This window comes from Protopterus annectens, chromosome 15.part0 (genome assembly GCF_019279795.1).
Source record: "Protopterus annectens isolate FY-2018-M chromosome 15.part0, PAN1.0, whole genome shotgun sequence".
Taxonomy (NCBI): domain Eukaryota; kingdom Metazoa; phylum Chordata; order Ceratodontiformes; family Protopteridae; genus Protopterus; species Protopterus annectens.
Window position 1 is genome coordinate 25,051,491 of NC_056749.1, and position 15,414 is coordinate 25,066,904.

At 44.9% G+C, this 15,414-nt stretch overlaps 1 protein-coding gene across 1 annotated transcript in view; it reads left to right on the plus strand.

The window, feature by feature from the left end:
• LOC122790010 (interleukin-12 receptor subunit beta-2-like) overlaps positions 1-15,414 on the plus strand; it is a 1,182,445-nt gene that overhangs the window by 801,411 nt on the left and 365,620 nt on the right. Inside the window, exon 5 of the mRNA XM_044057546.1 lies at positions 86-168. Within this exon, the coding sequence (XP_043913481.1) occupies positions 86-168 (83 nt within the window). The remainder of the gene's footprint in view (positions 1-85; positions 169-15,414) is intronic.

Sequence of the window (15,414 nt, forward strand, 5' to 3'; positions counted from 1 at the left end):
TCTCATCTGTGGTTATTCAAAGGGAGTGGGACTTTGCTGACCTGTGACCTTGCCCTACTTCACACTGTCTTTCTTCTTTACACAGCACCAAATGGCACACTGGATGCTTGGTGGTATTTTCAGCCTACAAATTCAAGCGAGAGGCAGGAGCTGGTTGTTCTTTGGAAGGTAAAATCATTGTTCAGATACTATGTTACAAGAAGTTTGTTACAGACTTTAAAGGTACTGTAAAGATTAGACTGACTGTTAATGTTCTACTGTTCATATGCTACTGTATCCGTAACATCAGGGAATTTACCTCTGATGAACCCTTGTACATCTGCCATAATATAAAAGTTAAACGCTACCGCTAGGGTGCACGTGACATCCCGCAGCTCTATGGGACTGCCAGCTCCAGTCATCACTCTTTCGGAAAAAGTGACTTTGCACCATCTGACTTCAGATAAGTACCCCATAGGTTTTTTTTTATTATTTGCTTGCTACTGCCTTGGGTTCATGTCAGGTAGGAAGTGCAAGTGTAGGTGTTGAAGGCAAATTCTACATAAGGATTCGCATGAGCTCTGCCTATTTTGCTTAGGCCAAGAACACGATCACACCACCTGTAGTATTTGTCAAGCCTTCATCCTCAAAACCCTTAGAAGCCACTTAGCAGAATTGAAACACTACCTAGAGAATTACACACTTAAATGATTAGCTTTTTGTATGGATCTGACATCGGGTTCCTTGGCTGGGCTTACAGTCAAGAAGGCAAAAAAGTCTAGGCCTGAACTGACTGCTGCGCCCACCACTTCAGCCGTACCTCTCAAGGCCAGTGAAGGCCCAGAGTCTGAGCCAGAGTCCTTGTATCTTCCTTTGGTGGATTGCCTGGAGGAAGCCAGAACAACACCCAAGGTTATGTCCTGGAGGGATTCTCAGGCATCCGATTCAGTCGCAGAGGGGGGGGAACCTAGGCTCATAATTTCCAAGGGTCCACATGGGGTCTCGCAGATTGTTGTGCAAGAAGATATAGCCTCTGATGTTGTGGAGTGCTGTTCAGCATTCGGCCCTCCTACCCTTCATCAGATCTCCAATTCTTTGACATTGGCATCACATAAAAAGACAAAAGACTAAACATAATTCTCATCCTCCATCTACCCCTGCCATCGAACAGCCTTCAGATTGGCAGTCCTTCACCCTAGGCCTTCTAAATGCCTTCCTTGCCTTACGTCAGTCACTGGCTCTAGTCCAGGCCTCTTCTGCCTCTACCCCTAAGGGATCTGCCCCCTACATCTGCTCTGAAGAAAAGGATTCATCAGATGATGAATCCCTCACTTATTCTTCTCAAACTGCTTCCCCTCTGGGATTTCATTCCCCAGAAGAGGAATCCAGTTGCACAGACTCCCCAGGGGAGGACTTCACCTTTGGTGAGACTGTTACACAAATGCAAAATTTCTTGAAGTAGGACAGCAGTCAGGTCACTGAAACCCAAAAGAGATGTGAACTACAATTAGTCTCCTAACCCCTCTGCTGTACCCCCCCCCGTACATCCTGCTTTCCTGGCTGCTCCAAAAAATCCTGATTTGCAGCCCCCTGCACCCAAATGTCCAGAGAGATTCTATAAGGTCCCTGATGAAGCTAAATTTCTGTACAAAGCCCCATCTACAGACCCTTCAGTTATTACTGTGGCTGCTGATAACACTTCTAAATTACTTCCCTCCACCTCTCTACTGCCCTCAGATAAAGACATCAGACTGATGGAGCATCTGGGGAAAAAGTATACACCTCTGCCACCTTAGCAGTAAGAGCCATCAACTACCAGACACATATGGCCAAATACTCTTTGGCTCTGATGGCAGATATGATCAAACAATTGAGAGAGCTCCCTGACTCCCCAGTCAAGGCCAAAATATCCACTCTTTTGAATTCCTGCACTCAAGTGACCAAACACTCCATTAAGTGCTGTTATGACACCGTAGAAGCTTCATCCAGGGCTGCCGCCTCTGGATTTGTCATCAGGAGAAACTCTTGGCTTAGACTGCAGTCCTTCCCTGATGACATCAAATATAAACTTCTGGACACACCTCTAGACAGTAAAGACTTGTTTAGTACAGCTGCTACTGACCTCTTCAAGGCCCTCCAAACTAAAGGCAAAGAACTGCAGGAAATTAGACATATTTTTGTCTCCCCAGTACCATGTTTTCAAAGGAATTATCCTACCAAAACCTCCTTTGTGAACACCTCACCTAGGAAATTGCCAGCTAAAACCAGAAAGGACCACAGGAAACAGCCCCCTTCAAGGTCTCTTCCCTCCACCACTTCTTCCAAACAGCCGTTTCAGGGGACACCTGGTACCTGTGACTACCAAGCTCTTCTCCCAGACACCCCTCTTTCCGTGTGCCTCTACTTTTCCCTTCCCACTTGGAGGCAGGTCACCCGGGACTCCTGGGTCCTTTCTATCATACAGCAGGGACACTTCATGACTTGGGAGGCCAGATCTACTCCCAAAGGCATTCTTCAATGCCCCCGAGACCAACTACCATTCTTCCCCCCAGTTCTACAGGAACTTCTCATTCAGGGTACAATTCAGGAAGTCCCGCGACTTGCAGAAGAAAAGGGGTTTTATTCAAGAATTTTCCTGGTCCCCAGAAGGAAAGGTCCTTGGAGGCCAATCCTGGATCTATCACACCTCAACACCTTCCTCCAGGTTCCCTTCTTTCACATGCTTTCTCTACTTGCCCTTCTGCCCCTGATCCTTTCACAGCCTGCTTTAGTATCCTTGGATATAAAGGATGCCTACTTACACATCCCAATCCATCCACTCTTCAGAAAATTCCTCCACTTCTCAGCGGATTCTGCACACTTTCAGTTCTGTGCTTTACTATTTGTTCTCTCTATGGCTCCAAGAGTGTTTACAAAATGTCTGGGCCCGGTTATGGTGTTTGCCAGGACAAAGGGAATACAACTTTTCCCCTACCTCAATGACATCCGCATTCAGGCTACATCAAGTACCATGGTCTTACAACACCTGAACTTCACCATGTCCTTCTTAACAGATCTGGGATTTACAATAAATCTCAAAAAGTCATCCCTGATACCCTCAGAGGATCAGGTGTTCCTGGGATGTCGGATTCTGACAAGGGAGATGATGGCCTGTCTTCCTCCAGAAAAATTATGATTCTCACTTCTTACTTCAGGGAAATTCTTCCTCTCAAAGCCATCTCAGCCAGGGAATTCCTTGGAATCCTAGGATTCATGACCTCGACCATCCCCATGGGACCTCTGGCAAGGCTTCACATGAGGAAGTTCCAGTAGTACTTGCAAACAATCTGGAAGCAACACCTACTTCCCCTAGAGTTTATGATCCACATGCTTCCATGCCTGGGCAGGTAACTGAATTGTTGGATTATCCAGATTTAGGCAAATCCTGGTCTGCCCTTACAACCACTGCCCCTCAACCAGGATCTCTTTACACTTGCATCAGACACAGGGTGGGATGCAACCTTAGGAGAATGGAGAGTGAGGAACACATGGACCCTCACTCAACAGAAAGGCCACATCAGTATCAAGGAAACGAGACCCTTGATGTTGGCCTTGCTAATCGTCAATGATCAGCTTCTACCAGGCACTCTGAGGTGGTACACAAACAATACCACAGTGCTGTAGTACATCAACAAACAGGGGTGGACAAGATCCTACCTCTTGTACAGGCTGGCACTGCAGGCTTGGGAAACTGCCCTGGAAAAACAGATCCTCTTCCAAGGGGTGTACATCCTATCTGCAGACAATGTGATGGCAGACTCATTAAGCAGGACCATGAGCCTGTCTCATGAGTGGATGCTGAGCAGGGACATGTTTCTGGACCTGGTCCATCGATAGGGTATTCAAGATGTGGATCTCTTTGCTTCCCCATGAACAGACAACTCCCAACCTTCTGCTCCAGGACACTGCACCCAGAAGCATGGAAGGTGGATGCTCTCTCAATCCCCTGGAAGGGGATGTTAGCTTGTGCACCCCCCCCCCTTCCCTCTCATCTAAAGAGTCCTACTGAAAATTTAGAAGGAACAGCTTCAAATCTTGCTGGTGACTACTTGCTGGTCAAGGCAGCATTGGTTCCCCCTATTACTACATCTAACCCAGGGCAATCACCACAAGTTACCCCACCAAATGGACCTGCTCACATAGGAGAAGGGAGCACTCTTACACCCCCAACTATCCACACTGAATCCCACACTGTGCGTGATGGGGCGGTGATTCCCTTCAGACACCTGTACACAGAGGACATGCTTCAGGTTTTGCAGGAAGCCAGGAAACAAACTACCATAAAATCTTACATTTCTAAGTGGAAGAGATTTTCTATATGGTGTCAGAAAAACAACTTACAACCACTGATGACAGAGCCCCCAGTGGTTCTGTCTTACCTGTGTGATCTAATGAAGTCTGGACTATCCTACTCCTCCATTAAAACCCATTTATCTGCCATCTGAGCATGCCTGCCCCTGGTACCACCTTTGGCTTTAAGGTTAGAAGTCAAGCTGTTTTTGAAAGGGGCACTACATCTCAGGCCCTCAAGGAAGCCCATTCTACTTCCTTGGGATCTAAATTTTGTTCTAGAAGAATTGACTCTCCCACCCTTTGAACCAGCCAAAGACTGCTCCCTTCAACACTGCACTTGGAAAACTATACTCTTGGTGGCAATCACTTCAGCCAGAAGGGTTTCAGAACTCCAGGTCATTATGACCTCTCCCTCTTTCACTGTCTTCCACAAGAACGGGGTATGTTTACATACCAATTCAACCTTCATGCCTAAAGTTGTCAAAGAGCTGTCCTTGAACCAGGCTATCAACCTGCCAACCTTTTTCCCCTGTCCACAAAACCCAGCAGAGAGGATGCTTCACTCCTTAGATGTACACAGACAACTCAGATGTTATTTGGCCAGGACCAAACCCATCCGCATGTCTGATAGGCTCTTCATCTCATACCACCCAAGAGCATGGGAGCATCCTGTTTCCAAGCAAACCATATCCTCTTGGATATCTAAAATCATCTCCTTCTGTTACACAAACCATGGTAGGTCACTCCCCTCTCCTGTAAAGGCACACTCTACTAAGGCAGTGCCCTCCTGAGGGGTTTTCTTTAAAGGTTTGGACACAGCTGCTATTCTCGAAGCAGCTACATGGTCCTCTGTGCACACATTTACTAAGCACTACAAATTGGACATTGTCTCTAGAGCCGGAGCAGGACTTGCCAGAGCCATCCTTCGTGGGATTGCGGAAAGTGCTTCTAGTTCTCCACCCTTTTCTTAGGACAGCAGCTTTTGCACTTTCTCTGATGTTATGGATACAGCAGTATAGGAATAGAAGGGCATAGTACTGTTCTGTAAGAACTTACCATGACTTTAGATGTCCTTCTCTTCTGTATGTTGCTGTATAGTTTCCCACCCAGCCTTCCCCATCACACTTGCCTGACTCCTGGAGTACCCACTCTGTAGCCACTGATTCTGGCAGCATTCAGTTCTGAAGAAGGTGCGTGCTGATGTCCACTTAATTCCCAACCTCTGTTTACGATCGATGTCCACAAAGAGAGATGTGGGATATCACGTGCACCCTAGCAGTAGCATTTAACTTTTGTATAATGGCCGGACATATGAGAGTTCACCAGAGGCAAACTCCCTGATGTTATGAATACAATAGCATATAGAAGAGAAGAGAAGGACATCTAAAATTATGGTAAGTTCTTACACAACAGTACTTTTCATCACTGTAGACTCATTGTCTGATGTAGACTCGTTGTCTGATGTAGAATCATTGTGTGATGTAGAATCGTTGTGTAATATACAATCCAAATTGACTTCCCTGAGTTCTAACACTGCAGTACCTGTGTAGTGAGACTATCTTCATTATTTTGTAAGTCTGTTTACTCATTTCTTTATGGAGTCTGTTTGCTTCTTTTTTGGATTGTGCCTTCTAGCTTTATTCTGCAGTAAACTTTTTTTCCTATGTGGTGGTCCTGCTAGGTTCTAGCATCATTCTGCTGTGAACCTGCTTAACATTTTTTCCCATTAACTTGCTTGTTTCTTTTTGCAGTCATCTTTCTGACATTTTTTTGCAATGAGACTTGTCAGCTTAATGTTACAATGAGCCAGCTAATTTCATTCCATTTTGAACCGGTTAAATTTATTTTGCAGTGAGCATATTTATTTCTTTCTGCAGTAAATCTTCTAGTTTTTATTTACAATGGGCATGTTTGCTTCTTTCTGCAGTAAATTTAGCTTTATTTAGCAGTGAGCACGTTTGCTTCTTTCTGCAGTAAAACATCTGGCTTTGTTTTGCAGTGAGCACATTTGCTTCTTTCTGCAGTAAATCTTCTGGCTTTGTTTTGTAACGGAGAAGGTGGTACATGTACTCCTATGTATGTACAAATCAGTGGTGATGTACAGTTACTCCATGCTATGTACATAGAGGTGGTGATGCTGCGGTTACTCCATGCTACGTACATAGAGGTGGTGCTGGTACAGTTACTCCTGGCTATGCGCATAGCAGTGACGGTGGTACATGTACTCCTAGGTATGTACATATCAGTAGTGTTGATACAGTTACTCCTAAGTATGTACATATCAGTGGTGGTGGTAGAGGTACTCCATGCTGTGTACATAAAGGTGGTGCTGCTATGGTTACTCCATGTTGTGTACATAGAGGTGGTGCTGCTATGGTTACTCCATGTTATGTATATAGAGGTGGTGCTGGTGCAGTTACTCCTAGCTATATACATAGTGGTGGTGCTGGTACAGTTACTCCTAGCTATGTGCACAGTGGTGATGGTGGGACATGTACTCCTAGGTATGTGCATATCAGTGGTGTTGGTACAGTTACTCCTGGGTATGTACATATCAGTGGTGGTGGTAGAGTTACTCCATGCTGTGTGCATAGAGGTGGTGCTGCTACGGTTCCTCCATGCTATGTACATAGAGGTGGTACTGCTATATACCTAGAGATGGTGCTGCTACGGCTACTCCATGCTATGTACATAGAGATGGTGCTGGTACAGTTACTCCTAGCTATGTGCATAGCAGTGATGGTGGTACTTGTACTCCTAGGTATGTACATATTAGTGGTGGTGGTAGAGTTACTCCATGCTATTTACATAGAGGTGGTGCTGCTACGGTTATTCCATGCTATGTACATTGAGGGGGTGCTGGTACATTTACTCCTAGCTATTTGCATAGTGGTGACGGTGGTACATTTACTCCTAGGTATGTACATACCAGCGGTGTTGGTACAGTTACTCCTACGTATGTACATATTAGTGGTGGTGGTAGAATTACTCCATGCTGTGTACATAGAGGTGATGCTGTTATGGTTACTCCATGCTGTGTACATAGAGGTGGTGCTGGTACAGTTACTCCTAGCTATGTGCATAGTGGTGATGGTAGTACATTTACTCCTAGGTATCTACATATCAGTGGTGGTGGTACAGTTACTCCATGCTGTGTACATAGCAGTGGTGTTGGGACAGTTAATCCTAACAATGTACATATCAGTGATTGGTGATACAATTACTTCTACCCTGTACTTAGCAGTGGTGGTCACACAGTTATCCCTAGAAACGTACATAGCAGTGATGGTGGTATACTTACCCGTAGCTGTGTTCATGGCAATGACGGTGGTGCAGTTACTCCTAGCTATGTACATAGCAGTGATGGTGGTATAGTTACTCCTAGGTATGTATATAGCACTGATGCTGCTGCAGTTGCTCTTAGCTATGTATATAGCAGATGTGCTGGTATATTGGTATATACATAGCAATGGTGTTAGTACATTTACTCACAGCTATGTGTATAATAATGGCAGTGGTAATTACTTCTAGCTATGTACATAGGAATGGTGGTGATGGTAAAGTTACTGATGGAGGTACATTTACTCCTAGCTATGTACATAGCATTGAAGGAGATATAATTACCACTAGCTATGTATATAGCAGTGGTGGTGGTACAGTTATCTCTAGCTATGTACATAGTAGTGATAGTGCTACAGTTATGTCTAGCTGTGTGCACAGCACTGGTGATGGTGTAGTTACTATTAGATATGTATACAGAAGAGATAGAGGTACAGTCAGTTACTTCTAACTATGTACATAGTGGTTCTGGTACAGTTACTCTTGGCTATGTAGATAGCAGTGATGGTGGTATAGTTACTTCTAGATATGCACATAACAATGGTGGTGGTTCAGTTACTTCTAGCTATGTAAACAGCAGGAATGGTGTTCATACCTCTCAACCTGGAGACATACAAAATCTGGGCAAATGCCCATGAAAAATAGGTACAACTGGCCAAAAATTTGAATGCTGATTAAGTTCAAATTTGCATAGATAATTATGCAACCCCACCCACTACAATGGAATTCCGGGATGCCAACTGTACCTCTCAATAGGTTCATAGATTCATAGGTTCATACTAGGCTATCTGCCCAAGGGCATTTATAAGCCTAGCCCATAGTTATGTGGCTTTCGCCACCCCTTTAGTTTGAAGAAAACTATGCCTATTATTTTGCTGTGCCTCTGTCAAGCAGTGACACTGAAGTAATCCCTGGGGTATATCTGCGATCTCCCATCCATTGGTCAAGATTCCTCTTGAACAAGGCCAGCGAGGTGCTCTGCCTCACATGTACTGGGATTTTGTTCCACAGCATAGGGAGTCTCTGGGTGATGAATCTGTCCCTCCAGCACGTTCTATTAATAACCATGTCAAGGTTTAAGTCTCCCGCCCTTGTGGTTCTGAGGGATCTAGATTTGAGGTGAAGCATATTCATCAAATCTGGGTTTGACATGGCCTTATATGTCAGGCACAGGTCACCTCTGAGCAAGCGGTATGCGACTGAATAGAGCTGGAGTTCTTTCAGTCTGGCAGCATAAGACATTTTTGAGACCCTTTATCCTTTTGGTGAGGAACTTTTGGGGCCTTTCCAGCTGCTGCAGGTGTCGGGTCAGATACATTCTGAATGGGGCATTGTACTCAATCATAGGTCTAATGAGTGATGAGTACAGGGGGACGATGACCTCCCTAGATCTAGATGTGAATCCCTTCATGATCAGGTGGGCAATGTAGAAGGTTTTCCTAACTACTTTGGCAACATGAGTGTCAAACGAAAGGTTACTGTCAACCTGGGTCCCCAGATCCCTGATGACTTCTTCTATGCTCAGTGGATTGCCACCTATATGGTAGCTAGGGGTAACCTTGTTTTTCCCGAAGGGTATGACTATGCATTTCTTGGCATTTAACTTTAGGCCATGGCTCTGGCACCAGTTATCCATTTCTGTGAGGCCCTTCTGAAGGATATCTGTGTTAGATGTGTTTTCGACTATGGCGCCCAGTTTGCAGTCATCTGCAAACTTTGTCAGCCATAACCCTCCTGTGTTTGCTTGTACTTCAGAAAAGTAGATGCTGAACAAGAGTGGTCCCAGGACTGAGCCCTGTGGGACACCACTTGTGACAGGCTTTGAGTCTGACATGGCACCAGCAGCTCTGACCCTGTGGGTTCTGTCACTTAGCCAGTTTGCAACCCATCTTGTGATGTATGGGTTTACATTTAAGCTGATGAGTTTTTCGATGATACCTGAGTGGGGTATTGTGTCGAAGGCCTTTGCCAGGTCGAGGTAGGCTGTATGGACTGCCTTGCCCTCATCAATGGCCTTGGTGACTGTTTCAAAAAAGTCAACCAAGTTTAAGAGGCATGATCTGCCTTTGACAAAGCCGAACTGGGATGGATCCAAAGTCTGCAAGTTCCCTATGTCTTTATTTATGAGTTCCATTATGATCCTCTCCATGGCTTTGCAGATAAGGCTTGTCAAGCTAATGGGGCGGTAATTACCAGGGTCGGTGGAGGCACCGCTCTTATGAAGTGGGACCACAGTCGCCGTGCGCCACTCCTTGGGTACGTATCCTGAGGTGAGGCTAAGATTAAACAGCTGTCCTAACTGCGGGTTTAATTCCTCATTGAGTTCGTGGAGCACACAGCCGGGGACACCATCCGGTCCCATGGATGCTGTGTTTTTTGCCTTGGAGAGAGCAGTTCTCACCTGGGCGTTGGAGATGTTTGGGAGGCTACAATCCTCTGGTATAGATATCTCTGCTTTGGGGAGGGGGGAGAAGTTTGCACTGAACCTGTCAGCCAGTATGTTGGCAATGTATGTAGGTTCAGTAATCTTCACATCATTTTGAACTAATTCTGAACATATCTGGGAGTTTCCTCCTAGGTTTCTAACATAGCTAAAGAAGGCCTTATGATTGTCTTTTGAGTCCTTGGCAATTTTTCTCTCAAAATTTGCCTTGGATGATTTTATGAGAGCTCTTAGTTTTTTACTTATAATGATCAAAGGTGTCTTACCTTTCAAGGATTTTGCTCTATCTTGTAGTAGCTTCCTCCTTTTGTTGTAGAGCTTGTTTATGGCTGGGGTCCACCAGACTGGACGCTTGCCTTTGGTACAAAGAGTCTTAGTTTTGTTTGGGATTGCCTGATCCATGCAGTCTTGTAGGTGCTGGTAGAAGGCATTTGTAAGTGATTCAGCGGTTTGAGTAATGTTTACCACTGGCTCAGGGGCCTTAAAGGAGACCACACTAGTTTTAGAAGTGTGAAGTCGGCTTTTGAGAAGTTTTTCACTGTGGTCTTTTTTATTTCAGGTGGGGGCGGGATGAGGACCTCCAGCGAGATTAGTTTATGATCTGATCTCACCAGTGAGGGGTATACTTCCGGTGTTGAACATTGTGATCCCATGTTCGTGATGATGAGATCAAGTATGTTTTCTCCTCTTGTGGGGATGGTGACTAGTTGTTCCATGGCATTCGAGTTTATGAACTCCAGGAATCTTTGGGCTAGAGTGTTTGGGCTTGAGTAGTGTTCCCAGTCTATATTAGGGTAGTTGAAATCACCTAGTATGATGGTATTTGGAGATACATTTATCCCCTCCAGTGTTTTCAGGAACGCCATGTGAGGTTCCTGAGTTTGAGAGGGTGGCCTGTAACATGCTACAAATTGCAGAGCAGTCTTGCCTATGGTTAATTGCACCTGGATGGTCTCCGATGCATCGGCGTTGCCACCAACCTTGAGGTGTGTGTGTCCTTTATGAATATGGACACCCTCCTTTCTTGGTGTTGTCCGGATTTTGGGGCCGAACGCATGATATGAGGTGAAACCTGATAGTGCTGGGGTGCTCTCAGGAGCCTTGAACCAGGTTTCTGTCACAGCACAGACATCGATGTTCTCCATACTGAGAAGGGCCTTGAGTGCGTGCATCTTGAGATTGAGACTTCTGGCATTGAGCAGCATTACCCTTAGTTTTTTCCTTTTTGTGTTCTAGGGGGGTAGGTTAAGTATTTGAGCCTTGCCTAAAAAGGCACTATGGGGTGGCAAGAGCCTTTGCCAATATCCGGAAGCCCAGGGTGACAGGTGCAAGCCGTCCCTTGAAGCAGCATGGCTTGTCCAGCATGTCATCCCAGGCAGACAGACATTGGATCCCCTTTGAATGACACCAAAATTTAAGCCAATTATTAAAGCTGATCATCTTATCACTGTATTGTGGCATCATTCTAGGTGAAGGTAGGATACTGCTCAAGGTCAGGGTCATACCTGCCTGGGCTACATAATCAGAGAGCTCCTCAATGTCTCTTTTCATGTAGTCCAAGGAGGTATGTCTCAGGTCGTTGACACCAGCATGGACAATGACTGAGTCATACTTGTACTTGCTGTTGAGAGACCTGAGTGCTTGCATTATGTGGCGGATTCTAGCGCTCGACAGGCAGCTTACTGTGACCTTCTCCTTACTCAGTCTGGTGAGCGGGACGTCAGTGTGCCTGACTATGGAGTCACCAATGACGAGTGTGTCTGGCATTGTGTTTGGCCTTAAGGGCTGTGACTGTTTGACACTCTGACTGTGTGGTCTATGTGATGCATGTGTTGGGTCCTGAGGTGGTAGTTGTTTGGGTGTCTGCTTTGGAGGCCTCTGCTGTTTTGGTAGATTTTTGGTCAGAGCCTCCGAGTATGTCTTTGTGTGATTATGTGTATGATTTGAAGTTGTGATGGTACTATGTGTGACTGTGTATGTAATGTGTGTGGTTACCTTCTCCTCCTGTCTGGTCTTGCCAGTCCTATGTTGAGAGAGCTCAGCCTCCAGTTTGGCCGTATAGTTGCATCTCTCGCATGTATTTGTGTTTTGTGGGAGAAGGAGAGGATTGTCTGTGTACATGAGGCAATTGTAACATTGCCTCAATATTCCCAGGTTCACCAGTTGAGCAGGGGAGGACACTAGCAACTGATCCCTTGACATGCTAGAAGTAATAGATAGAAAACTTACAAAAGACACCGGGGGATGTGGGTTCTAGGCTGGTGGGGTACTATCTATAATAATAGTGCTTTATCAAGGTGCAAGCACTGTAGGAGCAAGTGCTAGGCTTTACAGATAGAGAATAGTCTACTTGGGAATCAAGTAGAGATGAAGTTTTTAGTTATAGGATATGCTGGTCTAAGAGAAAGAAATATGGAGAAAGCCACAAATAATGGGAGGACAAAACAAAGGCACAAAAATAGTGACACTTTTTAAATGTTGCTCTTCCAGACTTAGAATGATACATTTTGCATAGCATAAATTTTCTGAAGGATGAAGACTAAAAATGATTAAATTTAGTCATGTTTTTTTTATCTGGAGAAGCCGGAGGAAGTTGAGCCACCATCTCCACCTATGCTGTGACCTGTCCTGATCTTGATGGGTCTGAGTGAGATTCGTGGGAGTGGAAGACTGAGAGTGTGCAAGTCACTGGGTGGACCAGTCTGACTCTGCTGCTTGACTGCAGTTGCTGCACTTAAATATTACTACTAGTACTACTTGTTGCAGTGTTAATTGTCAGCGTTAACTGAAATATTATTTAAAACAAAAAGTAGGTCGAGATGAGTCACAAGAGTCATGCTCCACTACGTTCACTGGTCGCTGGTCGCTCACAGTTCAACCAGCACATACGAATGTACATAGATGTAGAAAGGTAAACAAAGTAAAGACACACCCTTCAAGCCCTCAGCCAAATTCCAACAGGCTGCAGTCTGCCTCATGAAGCTGATATCATTGTGCACAACCCTGCACGTGATGACATCAGCAACAGCTTTGAAAAAAAAAATTGCAAAAACTGTGAAATTCAGGAATTGAAGAAGCCACTTCGTATTTCGTGGCACCCCATTATTTTGCCTTTAAAACTGGTAAATACCAAAGAATTTGATATGGTTGAGAGGTATGATGGTGGCTTATTTACTCCTAGGTATGTACCTAATGGTGGTGCAGATACAGTTACTCCTCACTGTGTACATAGCAGTAATGGTGATATAGTTACTGCTAGCTTTGTACAGAGTAGTGGCGCTGGGACAGTTAATTCTAACAGTGTGCATAGCAGTGATGGTGGTACAGTTACTTCTAGCCTGTACTTAGCAGTGGTGGTCATACAGTTATCCCTAGAAATATACATAGTGATGGTGATATAGTTATCTGTAGCTGTGTTCATAGCAATGATGGTGGTACAGTTACTTCTAGCTATGTACATAGCAGTGATGCTAGTATAGTTACTCCTAGGTATGTACATAGCAGTGCTGGTGGTGGTACAGTTACTTCTAGCCTGTACTTAGCAGTGGTGATCGTACAGTTATCTCTAGAAATATACATAGCAGTAATGGTGGTAGAGTTATCCACATAGCAGTGGTGATGGTATAGCTACCATTAGGTATCTGTACAACAGAGATGGGCGATGGAGGTACAGTTACTTCTAGCTATGCAAATGGCAATGGTTCTGGTACAGTTACTGTTGGCTATGTACTTAATTGCGATGGTGGCACAGTTACTCTTGGTTATGTACATAGCAGAGACGGTGGTATAGTTACTCCTAGGTATGCACATAACAGTGGTGCTGGTACAGTTACCTCTAGCTTTGTAATTAGTGGTTCTGGTACAGTTATCTCTCGCTATGTGCATAGCAGTTGTGATGGCATAGCTTTTATTAGGTATGTACACAGCAGAAATAGAGGTGCAGTTACTTCTAGCTATGTACTTATCAGTGGTTCTGGTACAGTTATGGTTAGCTGTGTGCATAGCAGTTTTGATGGTATAGCTTCTATTAGGTATGTACACAGCAGAGATAGATGTAAAGTTGCTTCTAGCTATGTACCTAACAGTGGCAGTGGTATAGTTACCCCTAGGTATGCACATAACAGTGGTGCTGGTACAGTTACTCCTAGCTATGTAAATAGCAGTGGTGGTGGTGGTGTAGTTACTCCTAGGTATGTACATAACACATTTGCTGCTACAGTTACTGCTAGCTGTGTACCTGGCAGAGGTGTTAGTAGAGTTATTCCTGGCTACATCCATAGCAATAGTGGTGGTATAGTTACTCCTAGGTATGTACATCTCAGAGATGGTGATACAGTTACTCCTACTTGTGTGCATAAAGTGGTGCTGGCACTCTTATTCATGGCTATGTACAATGCAACTATGGTGGTACAGTTAATCTGAGCTATGTACATAGAAGTGATGTTAGTATAGTTACTCCTAGGTATGTACATAGCAGTGGTGGTGGTACAGTTACTTATAGCCTGCACTTGCAGTGATGGTGGTATAGTTACTCCTAGATTTGTACATAGCAGTGATGCTGGTACAGTTATTCTTAGCTATGTACATAGCAGAGGTGCTGGTATATTGGTATGTACATAGCAGTGGTGTTGGTACATTTACTCATAGCTATGTATATAATAGTGGTAGTGGTACAGATGTTCATCGTGCATACAGCTGCAGTCATAACAGATGGGTTCTCCTGCCGTCAGGCGGTTCCTCGGTCGGCCGAATTCCAAAGTCTAGGTCCGGCGTCAGTTGTCGTCGCTTTCTTTGCTGACGTCAGTGCGACAGGGGTATATAAGACACAGCCGATGCCATTTTCTTCAGTCTTTTTTGCCGCGCGGTGCCTGAAGCAGAAGCAGTTCGCAAGTGCCGGTCGGCCAGCTCCTGATATTACAAAAATTTGGAAACCGAAGTCTTCTTTAAAGCTAAGTACCCCGTTGGGGAAACTTTTCTTGCCTCAGACCGATGGCAGACAAAGTTAACAATTGTATTTCTTGTGGGAAGCAAATACCGCATAAGGATTTCCATTCCCTCTGTATACCTTGTTTAGGCCCAGACCACGACGTCTCGGGCTGTCGCTTTTGTGCTACCTTCAATAAATGCACTATTAAGCGTCGGACGGAGTTTGCCCAGCACTTTTTTGGTAAAGCTTTTGATTATAAAATGTCGTCGGAGACTCCGACTACCGTTTTGTCCAAAAAACGCAAGGACAAAGACAGACATGTGAGGTCCACGGCCTCCACCGACACCACGCCAAAACCGGCTACACGTGGTCCGGTTCTTAGCGAGGCGCCTAC